An 18,230-nucleotide genomic window follows, 5' to 3' on the forward strand; every position below is an offset into this window, starting at 1 on the left:
CTTTCTATTTTTTCAGTAATTGGGTTTTAAATTCAGTGTACATCTCGTTTGTAGCTTTCTTAATTTTCTCTCTCATTATTTCTTTCCCAAGTCTTCATCTTTTCCCCACAATTTTTTTTTTATTTCATTTCATTAAGTTTTTATTGCTTTATAAATAACAAAGATAATGTAAAATAATGTAAAAAAAAAAAGTAAGATAATGTAAAATTTTAAAATAATGAAAAAAATGTAATTATAAAAATGGAAAAATTTCCAAAATTTGATACAAAAATTGATAAATCCAACAAATTTAAACAACGGTTTTCCTTTTAGCCAATTCCTGTTTTTGAATGTTAAAAGTGGACTTCGGATCTGGAAAAAAAAATACAATGCATATACTTCGAAAAACCCCTTATATTTATGAAAAATAATTTCTTAATGAAAAACCCAGAACAAACTAATATAGATTTTAATTTAAACCATTAGTCAAATTGCAAAAAAAAATTAAAGTAATCCAAATGAAAAACTTGAATTCGCTGATTCCAACCAAAATTTAACCTTGTGAAATCTTGAATCAAAAACAAAAAATTAATTTTTTGTGATTTTGTTTGAAAAAAAAAGTTCAAAAAGAAATAACAAATATTTTTTCAAGGAGTCACAAAAACTGTTTTGTTATTTATTTAAGCCGTCTTCTATAAAAACCAAAAATATCCGAATTAACTGTTTTACATTTAAAATTTTTTTGAAAGTCCAGGTAACGAGAAAATGATTATTTGAAGAACAAATTTAACCCCAAATCTTTTTCTAAAGCCAAATCAAAAATTGATTTCTTAATATTTTCAACCCAAAGGGAATTTTTTAGAAAAAACTTTATTGGTAATATATAATAATTATATAATGGGAGTTTTTTAATAATAAGAAAAAAAAAGTGAACCTGACAGTATAAGTAAAAATTAAATTTGATTTGATCTAAGTGATTATCTACTAAAAAAAAATTTAAAAAAAATTTAAAAAAGGAAAAGGAATCGTATCTTCACAGAATAAAGGAAATGATAACACAAAGAACAGACATTAGATATGGGAGGTAATAACCTTAAAACCCAGGAGATCCAGATAAACCCAGTGCGTTTTTAAACATTTATGTTTAAAAAAGTTCAAAGTGTAATAGATGACTATAATCTTGAAGACTCAAATTATAAAACAAACATTAAAGAAGAAAAAGAATATTGAAGAATTTAAAAAAATTTTAAAAAGAATTATTATTAAAAGTTTAATTACAAGGTAAAATTTAAAAAAAAATGAAAGCATGTTGATTCTATTAAAACTTGAGAAAAATTGATTTGACAGTTTAAAACAAAAAGAATATTTCGATTAATTTAAACCCTTTTTTTCACCAAAATTAAAATTAAAAATAGTTGATAAAATGAAGAAATAAAAGACAAATTTTGAGGGTGAAAAAAGTTTCAAAAAATGTATCATTAGAAAACAGACGAAAAAAAATAAACAAAAAACGAAAAATGAAAATAGACATAAAGTTTATTGAATTTTTTCAAAAAAACTTGCAGAAAATAAATCTGAACTGAAAAGGAGCTTCAAAAGAGGTGATGATCTGACACAGCAAAAGATAACCTTAAAAAAGAAATTATTCAAAATAAAAACTTTAAAAACAATTCGAAATTGGATTTTAAATTTGACAACCGTCATAATTTAAAATATGCGATTAATAATATTACAAAAAAAAATTCAAGAAGATTTTAAAGAATTTTTGCTAAAATTGAAAAACAAAAAGTAATGAACTTTGTTTGTGAAAAAACAGTTAAACAAGGAGAATCAATCACTGCTTTAAAACTAAAACAAAATTTAAAACAATTAATGGTAGCTAGAAAAATTTTAAAAAACAATTTTTTTTTGGGGAACTTGATTGTACGTTTACACACCCACAATTAAAGTGCGGATTAAAACCTTACAGGTTTTTTTACAAAAAAAATATTAAAGAATTTAAAATAAATTTAATGAAAAAATTAAAAAAAAAAAATAAAAGACGGATCTTATTGAAAAATCAGTAAACAAAGGGGAATCAATCATGCTATACCCCCTAATTTCTACTAAAACCCAAGAAATTACAAATAAAAAATGTTTTCTAAAAAAAGAAACACAATTACTAGAACAAAAGGCGTTGTTGCAATTTATCTGCTTTGAAGTTGCACAACAAAACACTTGTGATTTGCTAAAAAAATTCTTCAAAATTAAAAAAAAAGATAAAAAAAAAAAAAAAAGGTTAAGGAAATGGGACAAGAAGGTTTCTTTCAAATATAAAAACGTTTTATTGATTACAAAAAAAAAGTATTTTAACCGTCATGGGGCCGGATAATTTAAAATATAAAATCTGATCGATCTGAAATATATAAAAAATATTAAAAAAAAAAACCTGGAAATTATTGTAGATTTTAAGATTTAGCAATAAAACCAAAAACATAAAATAGCTGTACCAGATGTGCTTTTGAGAGGGGTTTTGTGGTGAAAAACCGGAAATTTTTATAATAAATATTAAGATTTTATTAAAGGGGTTTGAGCCCTATAGGTTAACCATAAACCGATAAAAACCCAAATATATTTATATTTAGGTGGTGGAAAAATGAATGATCAAATTTTTTTACAATTATCAATACTGTAAATATAGCACTAGGACTATGACCTGACATTAATATCTATTTAAGAAAAACTTAAGATTTTCTTAACACAAGGGGGGGTTTGATATTATCCATTAAAGATTCAGCATCTACAGAAGTACTTTTCGCTTTGAAGGATAGTTCATCAATTTTACTATGGATGAACTATATTTTAAGAACCTGAATTTTTAAACAAATTTTTAAAAAAAATCTCTCAAAAGATTGAGTGTTTTTTAAAATAAAGATTATGAATTTTATCATGTGTTACCCAAGCATACCAAACGGTTGATGATTTCAGTTGTTTGTACTAAATCTTTTAAGTAATCTTGTTTATAGTTGTTAAAAAAAGAAAAAGTCTTTTCTGTAATTTTTTTTTAACCCCAGCCCGGGAGAATTTTTTCGTGCACACCCGCGCCGGGGGGAAAACCTTAGTCTTTTCCAAAAGACCCCATTAGGCTCACCATACACTGGGTTTTTTTCCCAAAAATCAACCTGCCCGGTTTGCGCCGAATCCCCTTTAACCCCATTGTTCTTGCCTCCAGAAACCCTTTGAAACTACGACAAGAACGAAGTAAGGGAATTCATGCATTTCAACATTTACGGAAAAAATTCTTTATGGCACAACCCTCAAAGTCATAACAGCAGGCTGTAACCCTTAACAGCAGGGGTCCAGTACACAAAACCTACTGCAACTACCTTTAAACAGATAAGGAAACTCAATCGATTCCGGAACTAAGCTAACAGAACACGACTCAATGATTAAAAGTTTAAACCCGGGTTTTTTATAGGTTTTTTCTTTATTATAAAAATGTTTGGTTTTGAAATTACATAATTTTATTTTTTGTGTTTTAATTTTTTTAATTTCTTTTTTTTTTTTTAAATATAACAACTCCTAAATAATTTTTTCTTCCCAAATTTTAAAATAATTTTTATGAAATTTTAATTATCAAAGGGGAATTACTTTTTTTTAAAAAAAAGAGGGGTAAATTTGTAAATAACCTGACCTTTTTATATTTTTTTATTAACTTTGGTTTTCCCCTCTAAATTATTTTTAGTTGTTATATTTAGCATTTGGGTTTTCCCGGGCTGTGTTTTTTTTAGTTTTAAATTTTTTTGTTTCTGGGTAATTTTAATGTATTTTTTGGGATTGTGTAATTTTGTGTCATTTTAATGTCTTTAACGTTGTTTTATCTATTAGAAGGATTACAAAACAAGGAAATAAAAAAGTTTTTTTAAAAAAGAAAATAATGTGGTCAAATTAACCCATTTATTTTTACTTCCGTATGTTTTATTAGGCCAAAAATTTTTCTCATTTTTTTCTCTCGTGTAGGTTTGTTTTAAAATTTTTAAGTGGAAAACTATTTTTTTAATAAAGAATATGTTTTTTTCATTTTAAAAAACATCTTTAATTAAATCATTTTTTTTAAATCAGAGGTTTTTACTGGGTTTAAAACCTGTGGATTTTAAATTGTCCGGCATTGACCAGTCCTGACCAAGGGTCAAAAGGTCAAATGAGGTTATACTGTTTTCGCACAAACAATTCTTATACTACTACGCATTAAGACGACAAAACAGCAGTTTTATGCTAGAATATTTGTAGTTACAGGTCTGGTGTCGCATTTTTAATACATTAAGAGTAACATATATTAACTGTTTATGTACTCAAGAGGAATGTATGACAAACTAATTGACTAATTAACACCGGTACAAAAGAGGAATTCGCGTGCATCGGGGCTGTTCACATTGTGCTAGGGCAACCAGATCTCTTACATCTAAGCATATGCATTCATGAATGAAACACAGATTCACAGAATAAAGAAAATAAATTGGACAAAACCGCTAAACAAAAAAAAAACAAAAACAAAAAAAAAGAAAGAAAACTTGCTTTCTTAGTGCCAAACTACGTAAGTGGTTATGAATATAAGTCATCACCAAATTAAAATGTTGTTCATCTAATTGCTGGTCCTATATGTTTTTCTGAAACGCTTCTTCTGTTTTTGCCTTGCACTTGCACCATTGAAAAAAAACACTGCGTTACTCTTTGCGGACGTAACCCTCTTTACGGATGTAGCAGTGTACAAATGATTTTAATTCCAGTCCCATTTTTAGCTCACCTGAGCACAAAGTGCTCAGGGTGAGGTATTGTGATCGCTCACCGTCCGGCGTCCGTCCGTCCGTCCGTCCGTTGTACGTCCGTCCGTTGTACGTCCGTCCACACTTTCCTTTAAACAACATCTCCTCCTAAACCAACAGGCCAATTTTGATGAAACTTCACAGGGATGTTCCTTGGATGGCCCCCTTTCAAAATTGTTCAAAGAATTGAATTCCATGCAGAACACTGGTTGCCATGGCAACCGAAAGGAAAAACTTTAAAAATCTTCTTCTCAAAAACCAGAAGCCCTAGAGCTTAGATATTTGGTGTGAAGCATTGCCTAGTGGACCTCTACCAAGTTTGTTCAAATCATGACCCCGGGGTCAAAATTGACCCCGCCCCAGGGGTCACTTGATTTTACATAAGAAAATCTTAAAAAATCTTCTTCTCAAAAACCAGAAGCCTTAGAGCTTAGATATTTGACATGTAGCATTGCCTAGTGGACCTCTACTAAAATTGTTCAAATCATGACCCTGGGGTCAAAATTGACCCCGCCCCAGGGGTCACTTGATTTTACATAGGAAAATCTTCAAAAAATTTCTAAAAATAAACCAGAAGGCCTAGAGCTTAGATATTTCACATGTAGCATTGCCTAGTGGACCTCTACAAAATTTGTTCAAATCATGGCCCCCGGGGTCAAAATTGACCCCGCCCCAGGGGTCACTTGATTTTACATAGGAAAATATTTAAAAAATCTTCTTCTCAAAAACCAGAAGCCCTAGAGCTTAGATATTTGACATGTAGCATTGCCTATTGGACCTCTACTAAAGTTGTTCAAATTATGACCCGGGGGTCAAAATTGACCCCGCCCTAGGGGTCACTTGACTTTACATAAGAAAATCTTCAAAAGTTTTCTAAAAATAAACCAGAAGGCCTAGAGCTTAGATATTTCACATGTAGCATTACCTAGTGGACCTCTACAAAATTTGTTCATATCATGACCCCCTGGGTCAAAATTGACCCAGCCCCAGGGGTCACTTGATTTTACATAGGAAAATCTTCAAAAATTTTCTAAAAATAAACTAGAAGGCCTAGAGACTAGATATTTGACATGTAGCATTGCCTAGTGGACCTCTACAAAATTTGTTCAAACCTTGTCCCCCGGGGTCAAAATTGACTCCGCCCTAGGGGTCACTTGATTTTACATAGGAAAATCTTAAAAAAAAATTCTAAAAATAAACCAGAAGGCCTAGATCTTAGATATTTGACATGTAGCATTGCCTATTAGACTTTTACAAAGTTTATTCAAATCATGACCCCTGGGGTCAAATTGACCCTGCCCCATGGGGTTACTTGATTGTACATAGAAAAATCTTCAAAATTTTCTAAAAATAAACCAGAAGAGCTTAGATATTTGACATGTAGCATTGCCTAGTGGACCTCTACAAAAAGTTTTCAAATCTTGTTTTTAAAGTTACTTAAAGAAAATTTCAACTATATTTTCTCATAATTCTTTTGATTGATTTCTATTATGATCTTTTGACCTTGAAGACTTGTCCTTAAGTGCAATGATAACAGGTGAGCGATATAGGGCCATCATGGCCCTCTTGTTATCAAAAGTAGACTTTAATCACAATTAAAACATACTACGTACACACATCTTCAGTAACGTACCAGGATAATTATAGTCGTTTCCCTATACATAGTCAGACCAACCTTATGCAGTTGCACCATTAGATGAGCGGTTCCAGAATCGAATTTATATATTATTGAAACACGGAAGAATAAACTAAATTAAGTCGATAACATCGATCTACATTGTACACTATTTTGGCAAGTGTAAAAACGTTTTTGATGCATGCCTCTTTGCTGTTTTTTTTTTAGCTCACCTGAGCACGAAGTGCTGAAGGTGAGCTTTTGTGATCGCCCTGTGTCCGTCGTCGTCAACAATTTGACTGTTAACACTCTAGAGGTCACAATTTTAGCCCAGTCTTAATGAAACTTGGTCAGAATGTTACTCTTAATAAAATCTTGGACGAGTTCGATATTGGGTCATCTGGGGTCAAAAGTTAGTCACCAGGTCAAATCAAAGGAAAAGCTTAACACTCTAGAGGTCACAATATTGGCCAAATCTTAATGAAACTTGGTCAAAATGTTACCCGTAATAAAATCTTGGACGAGTATGATATTGGATCATCTGGGGTCAAAAACTAGGTCACCGGGCAAAATCAAGGGAAAAGCTTGTTACCGCTGTAGACGCCACATTTATGATTGTATCTTCATGAAACTTTTTCAGAATGTTAATCTTGATAGTCTTTAGAGTAAGCTTGAATCTGGGTCGTCTGGGGTCCAAAACTAGGTCACCAGGTCAAATCGGAGGAAAAGCTTGTTAACTAGATTGGCCACATTTATGACTGCATCTTCATGAATCTTGGTCAGAATGTTAACCTTAATAATCTTTAGATCAAGATCGAATCTGGTCATGTGGAGTCAAAACTAGGTCACTAGGTCAAATCAAAAGTATAAAGCTTGTTAACAATCTAGAAGCCACATTCATGATTTTATCTTCATGAAACTTGATCAGAATGTTAATCTTTATGATCTTTAGGTAAAGTTCGCATTTAGGTCATGTGGGGTCAAATACTAGGTCACTAGGTCAAATCAAAGGAAAAGCTAGTTAACACTTTAAAGGCCACATTTATGACCATATCTTAATGAAACTTGGTCAGAATGTTAATATTGATGATCTGATCTTTAGGTATATAGGTCAGGTGAGCGATACAGGGCCTTCAGGGCCCTCTTGTTCTGTTCAAATATCAGAGTTTGAATACGAAAAAGGGTTAAGTAAGGGTGTAAGGAGTTTACAATGTGGTCTTGTCCTCAGGCAAGTTTGGATTTTGAAATATTCAAATCCCTGCTTAAAGTAATATTGATGCTTGATTTTAACATTTAATCATTGAAAAATGTTAAAGTTAAAAAAAAGCAATGTTACATTTTTTGATAGCAATTCAATATTTACAGTAGGCCTAAATATTCGAGTGACATATCTATGTCATCATTTTGGTTTAAGCTTATGCAGTGTAGCAGATTAGGCTACATATTTCATAATAACATTTTCAGACACATTCATCCGATTATCTCGGCGATATATGACCATTTTGTGTCGATTCGCCGTAAAACCCAACTCACTCATTCGATTAACCCAACTCACTCATTCGATTACACCATAAGCCATTGTTATCACATTTTCCAGTTTTCACTTGCTCTTTGTGCACCTGCGGTCCTAAACGTACCCAAACTAAAATGTACCAATGTTTTCTCAATTTTAGCTTCAAATTTGTTCAATATCAGGGTTGTACTTCCTATTTCAAGGTTTTGTTACGTTAAACGGGAGCCAAAACAAGAAAATTTATATTCGCTCGCTATTAGCTCTCCCAAAGACAAATACATAATAAATTATATTTAAATGTTTTTCTTTTTCGCTCTTCGCCTCATTTTTTTTTTCAGAAAAAAAAATGGATGAACAATTTTTCAGTTTTGTGTGGCCTAACTTAAAAATTAAAAAAAAAATCTTATTTTCAGTACAGAATAGGATTAGACTTTCAAGAAGTCACGAAAGGGAACAACTTTTTCTTGTAGGTAAAAAAGAACTGCAGGTGTGAAATTAGACGGTTTCCATTCGAGAAATTCCCACCACATGTATTTGAATTGAAGACATATGCGTTTAAGCCTATCATTGTTCAGGTAAGTGTGTATAAAGAAATTTTGAAATGTATACTCATACATATAATTTGTATACCGAAACGTTTCAAACGAAAGTGATTCATGCTCTAGTGAGGAATACCCTTGTAATGATTAAATGATTTATATAACATTATGACGTATTTTCTCAGAAGTGAGGCCCTTTAAGCTTTTAATTGTGTCTTTAAAACATAAAGATGCTCTCCAGATGAGCCGCGCCAGGCGAAAACCAACATAGTGCGTTTGCGACCAGCATGGATCCAGACCAGCCTGCAGTCTGGACAGGATCCATCCTGTTCGCTTTCAAAGCCTAGCAATTAGAGAAACTGTTAGCGAATAGCATGGATCCTGACCAGACTGCGCGGTTAGGTTGGTTTTCCCATGGCACGTCTCAAATAAAGTATGCATAATGGCACGGTTAGAGAAGTAACACATGGTCTTATAATGTCATAAAGGGAGGTTATCATAAACATAGAGTCAGTACTACGTTTTCAGATATTTGACATTTTTTTTCAATGTATAAGAAAATAGTAATCATAATTAAGAGTTAACCAAAATTTAACAACATCTGGCAGCCCTGTCTTAAACAAAATCATTATGAGCTTTAAAGTATACATGTTCAAGAATTTCGAGGAAAATAAGTGCATATCATTTTAACTAAGATAATTTGCTTGAAACTAGAAGTCGAGTGACATCTGTACTGTGTTTGTTGTAATTCGGTTGCAAGTAACCACGTTACTATTATTTCAATGTACTCTTGGTGAACCCAAATGGGTACATCATATATGAGGTTTTGGGGTATAGTTAGGCATATCCCGTTCTATAGAAAAGGGTTCCAGCTGTCGAAATGGCAATTTTGGTAAATGGTCATTGTCAACATCCATAGAAGTCTGAAATGTTCTGTTAAATTCCAGCTGATACGCTCTGACACTGCTTAAATATAAATATCCATATTAAAAAAAGTAATTTTTCATTGATGGTATAATCCATTTTCACACAGTGAGGTGAACCATTGTTGGAAACTGGCATTTAAAGCATCTTGCAAAATATTTTTTCAAACATTTGTTGAAATTGCCTTATTTTTTACAGATGTTGCTGATGGAATTTGGTTTTGTGTGGTGGATGGACAGTTCATTAAGATTTATGACTAGCAATATAGATCCAGCTTTAGATTATGCTAAAAAATACGGCATTCTTCATACAGTGTCGACAGACAACAGAAATTCATGTGGCATGACAAAACATACCGACACTAGGACTTTCGAATTTCTCCACGAAGATCGTTGTAAATTCAGACCTTTTGGAGAAATTTGGGCAACCACAGCTATGTTTCATTTTGACCGGGTTTCACGCGTTGCAGTTGAAGCATGGGCGACATGCGCATTGAACAAAAATTGCATTGCGCCGACCGGAAGTGATAAAAAACTCACGTGCGATTATAAAAAGGATTATGATGGACGGTGTCATAGATTTGATCAGTCTGTTCTTGGAATAATAACGCGAAGAATTTTTCATGAACAGAATAGATATCCATTAGATTATAGTTTAAACGATATCTATAAAATACATCGTGGTAACTTTGTTCCATATTTTTTGTAATAGTATTGTTTCAAATTAACTATGTTCGTTATTTTTTATACTTTGAATAAAAAATTCAAAATAAAATAATCTTACATTTCATTTTCTTGACAAAGGAAACATTCTGTTTATAGAGTGAAATGGTTGTTTGTCAATGATAATCCTGTCCATGTTATATCAATGCAATGAAAAAGTAAGCTATCTATATTACTTGCTATGCAGGATAAGACAGTCGTGTATCTAACAGTCATGAAATTGTTTTCTTCAATTTTCTAAAATTTATATATATTTTCCCCATAATATGACGTATATATATGGGTAGCAGAGATACTTCTTTTTCCAGCAATAGCTTTCTCAACATATTTTACCTTGTGAATTTCTGTGGGTTTAAACTTTTTATTTTAAATCGTCTGTTTACAAATTTCACCACAAAAAATGTCTCACTTTTCCGAGGGCTTTCAGTGATTTGATTTTTTCATATTTTTCTTTTTAAATTGCTGACCGTTACAGTTTCTATGACTGTTTCACGCTTAAGAGGTGAAGTCTATGTTTGCATGAGACACTATGTACATAGTCATCCAAGCTTACAGTAAATATTTAACAGGAGTTGTCTCCATTATTTCCAAATATTTTACCAAGGATAATTTTTTTTCAGCTCAGATATAACTTTTTTTTACAAAAAAGGGTATTTTAAATATATATTTTCAGACTATGTACTTTAATGCAGTTAACTACACATTTATCTTAAACAGATAGTGTCTATTTGGGGATTTTATTTTTAGTTCCAGTGCCTATGTACTCGTCTGTGGCGTAGCTTTTGTTTAAATGTTTGAAATCTTTTAACATTTCAACTCGGCTGTACAAAGTACACTGTGAGTTATCCTACTCATTCTATCGTCGGTGTATGTGCCCGCGCTGATGGATTTGTATCAACCTTAAAATACTTGTTCATCATCATCCACATCATGTCACAGAACGGTCATACCTCTCGCACCAGTATTCAGTATTTCATAAACCTTTGCCTCGTTTTACTTAGAACTTCATGCATTCCATATCATATATGACAAGGTCGATTAAGTGTGGATGTATTTGACCTTTTTTTCTTGGATGAACGAAGAAGTGCACCCATTGTGGCAACGTTAAATGTCGCAACGCCGCTAAATGTCGCAACCACCGTTAAATGTCGCAAGGTTGACGTTAAATGTCGCAACCACCGCTAAATGTTGCAAAATCGTCTGCCGCTAAATGTCGCACCTTTAACGTTAAATGTCGCAAAAATTTGCCCACCGTTATATGTCGCAACACCAACGCTAAATGTCGCACTTCCTATTTCACACTATGATTATCAATTCCTTGTGTATATTTACTTTTTTGAGGGAAGAAAAATTAACAGGTTTATGTAATACAAATAATTATCTTAATGATAAGTGTTGTTACGTATAGCAACAAGAGGGCCTTGTAGGCCCTAGATTTCCACACCTTGCTTGAACAGTCACGCAAGAAAAATATTTGTGAAATTATTTTGTAATAGGGCCAGTGTTTTAGGACAGAAGTATTCTGAGGTTTCTTCTAACTAAATACGATTTGGTAATAGTGTTGTATGTTTGTGGGGGTTGTCGGGTATGGGTGGGGAACGGGGTGAATAACGACACAGAAATCTAAGACACAAACACACAGCACCAAGACAATTAATAGAAAATATAAATATTTACATTTTTGAAGAGTGGAGTGGGGGGGGGGGGGGGAGTGGGTTATGTGTGGGTAGGCGGAAAAGTAGGATAATGAGGGGAATGAGACTAAACCAAACAATTTTAAGAGATTAAATGTAAAATAATATCAAAATTCCCGCTTTACCTGAAAGAATGTACAGAGGGCCACATAGGATCTTTCTCCGCCATTGAAGTTTGATAGTTACCTTAATTATGACTCTAAATGTAAACCTCCAAACAAAGAAATATAACCCATGGCTGATTAATAGAAAATCTTCGTTTTCTACAGCTGGTACAACACACAGTCTTCGTGTCGCGTAGTTGAACATCCAGCTGTATAACAGGCCTGGATTGTTGCCCGAGCCGATTCCCCCCACCCTTGTTGGCTTACTAGTGACTTTTACTCATCAAAGTTGCACCCAACTATTTTGGAAATCATATTTTCTCAAAATGTAGACCCAGAACGCCCCAGAGGCGAACATTTTATACTTATATTTCAAAATTCCCCAGGGGGAAGAACCATTGACCCCTTAAAAGGGGGGAGGGGGTGACTCCCCCTCCAGTACCTTAAAATTAAGAGAGAAAAAATGCACCAGAGGCAACCATTTAATACCTGTCCAACATTCCATACTTGTATTTCAAAATTGTCAATGGGAAAAGACCCTAACCACCTAAAATAAGGGGAGTGCCCCTCTAATACGTACCTTAAAAATAGACAAAAATGCACCACAGGCCAACATTTCATACCTGTATATAAAAAACGTTCCCACAAATACGGAAAGAGGAACTCCGTACCTACCGCACGTCGCCGGTGACGCTTTTGTTTTAAACTGGTGCCCCCCTCCCCCCCCCCCTCCCCCCACTCATCCTCCATCAACAATTTCTGGCCCCCGGCCTGTTGTGTAACGAAATTCAGGTCGACTAAAGACATGCGATACAACGCGCGACAATACGGAGCGCGAGCTTAATGTCTCATGAGCTAAACAGGACTCCATAGAATTACATAGTTCAGACCTGAAATAAATCTAGTCCTGTGGCGAGTACCACGTTAGTGCTCAAATCTTTAGATATGAAATATATAACGTATGTATGATGCGGAACTACTGAAAAGCAAACGTGCAGATTAGAATGAAAGGTCAATTCAGCCCTTCCCAAACCAAGCATGCATTATCCAGTCTTATCTCTAAGTTGTAAAGACTGTTTAACTTACCTTATTTTGCTGTGCGACATTTAGCGTTGGTGTTGCGACATATGACGGTGGGCAAATTTTTGCGACGTTTAACGTTAAAGGTGCGACATTTAGCGACAGACGATTTTGCGACATTTAGCGATGGTTGCGACATTTAACGTCAACCTTGCGACATTTAACGGTGATTGCGACATTTAGCGGCGTTGCGACATTTAACGTTGCCACACCCATTATTCTCACCATGGAGGTCCATGTTCTCACAAAGCCATATTGCGGAGGTATTAATCACTTCACTGATAACTAAAGATATGCCCTCTCGCTACCCGGCATCTAAATGTTGTCTGACAGATCTTGTTTACGCACTCTTTCATTCACGTATCTAAATGGAAATGCATCTCGAGTATGCAATTTCTTTCGGATTGCTAAGACCACAGAACATTTCAGTGCATTTCAGACAACACTTATCTCTTGAAAGCTACTGATTTGTGTACATCTATATATTTTATTAAATAATAAATTTATCAACAGGATAAATGACGAACGGCCAATACAAAGGTGGGAGTAGAAACAAATATGGTAAAAAGTCGAAATTACGAAGATTAAAGCGGAAACTGACAAAGGCCGAAATCACGTTAACAAAAGCAAAAAAAGAAAAAAAATCGATGGTGGAGTCCTGAAATGATATAGTTTTCACCATTGTGGTTTCGTGTTTTCATCGTGGTAGTAAGTTTCAACTTTCATCATTGTAGTTTCGTTTATTTATCACCGAAGTTTATAAAAAACAAAACCACAATGGTGAAAGTTGAAACGCTCAAAGCTATTCTACATAGTTTACTTTCAACAAAACACGCTTGGTTAATCTTGGGTTTATTTTGTATACCATAAAATAACCGTATGACTGTAGATTCAAATTATATTGGGGAAGTTGATTTTATCATACCTGATATTTTGAAACCCAGTGCACTTTACTGTTTTTTTTTTTATTGTTCTGGCTTTAACACAGTTTTTAAGGTAGTTCTGCACGTTTGGACCATTTTTTCTACTTTGCAGAATTTGAATAAATCCTGAATTTTCAAAACTTTAGAATAAACTTAGAAAATTCAGCAAATAAAAAATATAGGATCGTGTGCTTGATTTTTGCTAGACCGATTTAAAAAATTAGAACCTCGCACAAGTTTTCATAATGGGAGTCTATGGGAAAATCACATTTTCATAACATTTTCGCGAACAGATTTTTTTCAACAATGTAGATTTTAATGAAACTTCTCACAGTTGTAAATAAACATATGGTCCATAATAGGGTGAAATTAAATTTACAATTGCGTGTGCTTGTTTTTAAGATATTTGCTTATGATTAAAGTGGTCCACACATTCCAAGCAGGTTTTAAGCCATTATTTCTGAAGTATCTAATGTGTCACATGTTTTAATATCATATTTTAACTTTAGATAGTAACGTTCCCATTGTAATAAATTTACTCACGGGTTGCCATTAGTTTATAAAATGATTTTCATTCCGTACGCCGAATCCAGACCGTTAATGCTACGTTATCCGTATAAATGACGTTGCGCCGTCACTTCAGGTTTATCAAACGTGGAGAACTACCTTAACAGTATTTCAGTTATATATAACGTTGGGCAGTTAGTCGAACCAGTTTACGCGAATTCTGTTTTAGTACAAACTCTGCAAGTGACTGCCAACTTCCACACATGAATCAGAGGAGGAGGACGAATGATTTCAAACACAATGTATTTTACAAAATCGCCAAGGAAAACATACCCCCACACAGGATCATCCGTACATAAGAACAAGTTTCGAGAACTATAGAATTGCGCTTTTCCGTCTTTTCGTGTCTGGTCCATAACTCTTGGCATTCATAAGGGATTTTAATATTACTTCGCACAAAATAATGTTCCCGATGAGGAGACGGCGTGCCATGCGCAAAATCCCGGACCCCTACTCAAAGGTCAAGGTCACACTTGAAGGTCAAAATTCTTTTGTTTTCTGTCCGGTCTGTATCTTAACAATGCATTAATGGATTTTAATATTACTTGGGAAACATGCACCCCATAAAAAGACGATGCGGCATGCACAACTTTCAGATCCCGAACAAAAAAAGGTCACATTTTGACTTGGCGGTCAAATGTTAACATGGCATGAACAGTCTATTTCGTGTCCAGTCCGGAATTCTGCTATCCATGAATGGATTATAATATTACCTGACATAAATGTTCCCCATAGTCAGACGTCAGTAAGAATATTTTTCCTGTACTGTCCAATACTTTAGTCATCCAATACAGGAGGCACAACTATTCCCCTGGATGAGACATGTCTAGCCCAAAACACGGACCTCTATCTCAAAGGTCAAGTTCACACTTGGAGGTGAAAGATCAGCAGGGTTTTTTCCTGTCTGGTCTGAAACTCAACAATTCTTGACGGGATTTTTTTTATATTACTTGGTACAAATGTTCACCATAAGAAGGCATGTCATGTGCAAAGTCCAGACCCGCTAGCTCATGGGTCAACGTCTCACTTTGAGGTCAAAGGTCAGTAGGGATTTTGTCCTGTCCATAACTGTCATCCAAAATTGGATTTAAATATCAGTTGACACAAATATTCCTCCGAATGAGACGACGTGCCATGCGCAAACCCGGACTCCTAGCTCAATCACAGTTGAAGGTCAAAGGTCAACGGATTTTATTCGGTCTGTAACTCAACATTTCATGAAAGGATGACACAAATGTCCCACAGAAGACGACATGTCATCCGCAACGTCCAGGGTAACAGGTCAGAAGGTTTTTTCCCCCCTCTGTCTTCGATAAAGGGATTTAATATACTTGGCACAAATGTTTTTCATTATGAGACAACGTTTATCAGTTTGGAAGATATTCCATACTATTGACCTGTTTAGACAAAAAAAACTCTTAAAAGATACATGATGGATGGCTTCCTCACATGAAGAATTCAACGCTCCGAGTGAGGCTCGAACCCACATCGGTAAGGGGCAAGTGATTTGAAGTCGGCGACCTTAACCACTCGGCCATGGAGGCCCCCTTTTTTGTGGTTTATATGTCATTTAAGAACATATGGCTAGTATTTTAATTGGGTCTGCCTACTCAGAAGAGTTTTAATTTTTTATTACAGAAAATTTTTTTCCTACTGTATTCATCGAATCTTATCAGACTGCTTGTTATCTGCCACTGGGTACTAAACTTATATCGTAAGGTCAAGTGGCAGATTCGACTTTTATTATAAATGACGTATAGCTTTAATAAATGTACGAAAATCTGTATTATAGTAATTAAAAGCAATATGGCTGTAAGGATGTAATGTGTAACATTTAGCATCTACCATGTCCGATACCAAGACCCCAAGCTCAAGGTCACACTTAGAAGTCAAAGATTTTATATCATTTTCTGGTCTGGCCTGTAACTTCTGTATGCACGGACGGAGATTCAAGTAACCTGGCACAAACAGGAGAGTTTCAGTAAACTAAAGCTTTTCGGTCAATCCTGTTTTTAATGATTTATATATACTGCATCCATGTACTTCAAAAATGAAAGCATATAAATATTTGTGTTTAAACCAAGTAGAAGTTTCATAAAAAACGATACAGTTGTATCTTATACATTTTTACTGGGAAAAGGACAGCATGGGACGTTTAAACATGAAATTCTACGCAAGAGCCATAACGTTTGTAAAACACGTATGTCTCAATGATGGTTTGTCGCATTTTCAGTCCCCTATCACCATGACCCTGACCTTCTAACCCCCCAAAAAATAGGGATCAACATCTTCATAAACCCGATCATGCTATCAAGTTTGAAAGTTCGTGGTTAAGTGATTCTCAAGTTACCATGCAGAAATAGTTTTCAATGTTCAGATCCCTGTGACCTTGACCTCAAACATATTAGGGGTCATCTACTTGATACTTTGAAGGTTCTGGGTCCATGGTTCTTAAACTATTTGGCCGATACTAATTTAAAACAAGAGTGCCAGACTGTCACAAACTACGCCCATCTAAATATTCAGTTACCTATCATAAAGGTAATAATGTTTATGTTGTATGCCTTGTTAACCCCCAAAATGAGTAAGAAGGAATCAAGATATCTGTGTGGTTCCATGTTGGATGAAATTTACAATCGGATCAAAACTGTTTGAATGGACAAGGCTAATTTCGCAGATTTAGAGTAATTCAAGAGCCATAATCCACGAGTGTCTGGTGCAGTTTGGCTGGTTATTGAACTTGGCCAAGATATTATGCCTACAAACATTCAATGATTGTCAGCAAGTTTGGTGAAGATCATATGAAAACTGTTCAACTTAGAGAGCAAATAAGGCTAAATTCGCAGTTTTTCGAGTAATTAGGGCCATAATCTAAGAGTGCCTGGGGCGATTTGGGGGTTATCGAACTTGGCTGAGATATTATGCAGACAAACATTGTCAGCAAGATTGGTGAAAATCTTAGAGAGTGGACAAGGCTAAATTTGCAGTTTTTCGAGTAATTAATTCAATGGCCATAATTGAAAAGTGCTTGAGGCGATTTAGGTGGTTATCAAACTTGACCGAAATATAATGCCCATAAAAATTGTCAGCAAGTTTGGTGAAAATTGAATGAAAACTGTTCCACTTAAGAGTGGGCATGCTTTTGGACGCCGACCGCTGCCCGCCCGTCACGGGTGTTCACATAATACGCCCCACTCTTTCACAGACAGGCCTATAAAAAGGAGGGTCATCTACTTCATAAGCCCAATTATGCTATCGAGTTTGAAGAATCTGGGTCAAGTGGTTATCAAGATATTAAGAAGAAACCATTTTCAGGGTTCAGGCACCTGTGACCTTGATCTTTGACCTACTGATTCCTAAAACTGTAGGGTTCATGTAGGTAATAGGCCTAACCATGCTACTAAGTTTGAAGGTTCTGGGTCATGTGGTTCTCAAGTTACAGGGCGGAAACCGTTCCTTCTACTGACCGAAGTACCAACTGACCAACACAGCAGACAACTGCAAAACAATTTATCCATGTTTCTTCAAAGGGGGGCATAATAAAAGGAGCAGGGATTAAACTTTATAAAATATTATGGAAGAGTTACTGATCTTCCAAGTCCAATTGAATAATAAAATGTTGAAAAACAATTATCACTAGGGGCCAAGGTCTTGCAATGAACAATACAGTCCTCAGTTGGAAATGATCTTATTAACACACAAACATGCGCACAAACAAACTGGACTGGGGCCACTACTTTACCCAGAAGGGCATGACAACGAAGTATG

General features: G+C 34.6%; 1 protein-coding gene across 1 annotated transcript in view; it reads left to right on the forward strand.

The window, feature by feature from the left end:
- LOC123557931 (uncharacterized) overlaps positions 1-10,148 on the forward strand; it is a 40,401-nt gene extending 30,253 nt beyond the window's left edge. The window contains exons 8-9 of the mRNA XM_053544769.1: positions 8,380-8,484; positions 9,571-10,148. Coding sequence (XP_053400744.1) covers positions 8,380-8,484; positions 9,571-10,080 — 615 coding nt within the window. The 3' untranslated portion in view covers positions 10,081-10,148. The remainder of the gene's footprint in view (positions 1-8,379; positions 8,485-9,570) is intronic.
- The last annotated feature ends 8,082 nt before the right edge of the window (positions 10,149-18,230 follow it).

This window comes from Mercenaria mercenaria, chromosome 5 (genome assembly GCF_021730395.1).
Source record: "Mercenaria mercenaria strain notata chromosome 5, MADL_Memer_1, whole genome shotgun sequence".
In the NCBI taxonomy this organism is placed as follows: Eukaryota; Metazoa; Mollusca; class Bivalvia; order Venerida; family Veneridae; genus Mercenaria; species Mercenaria mercenaria.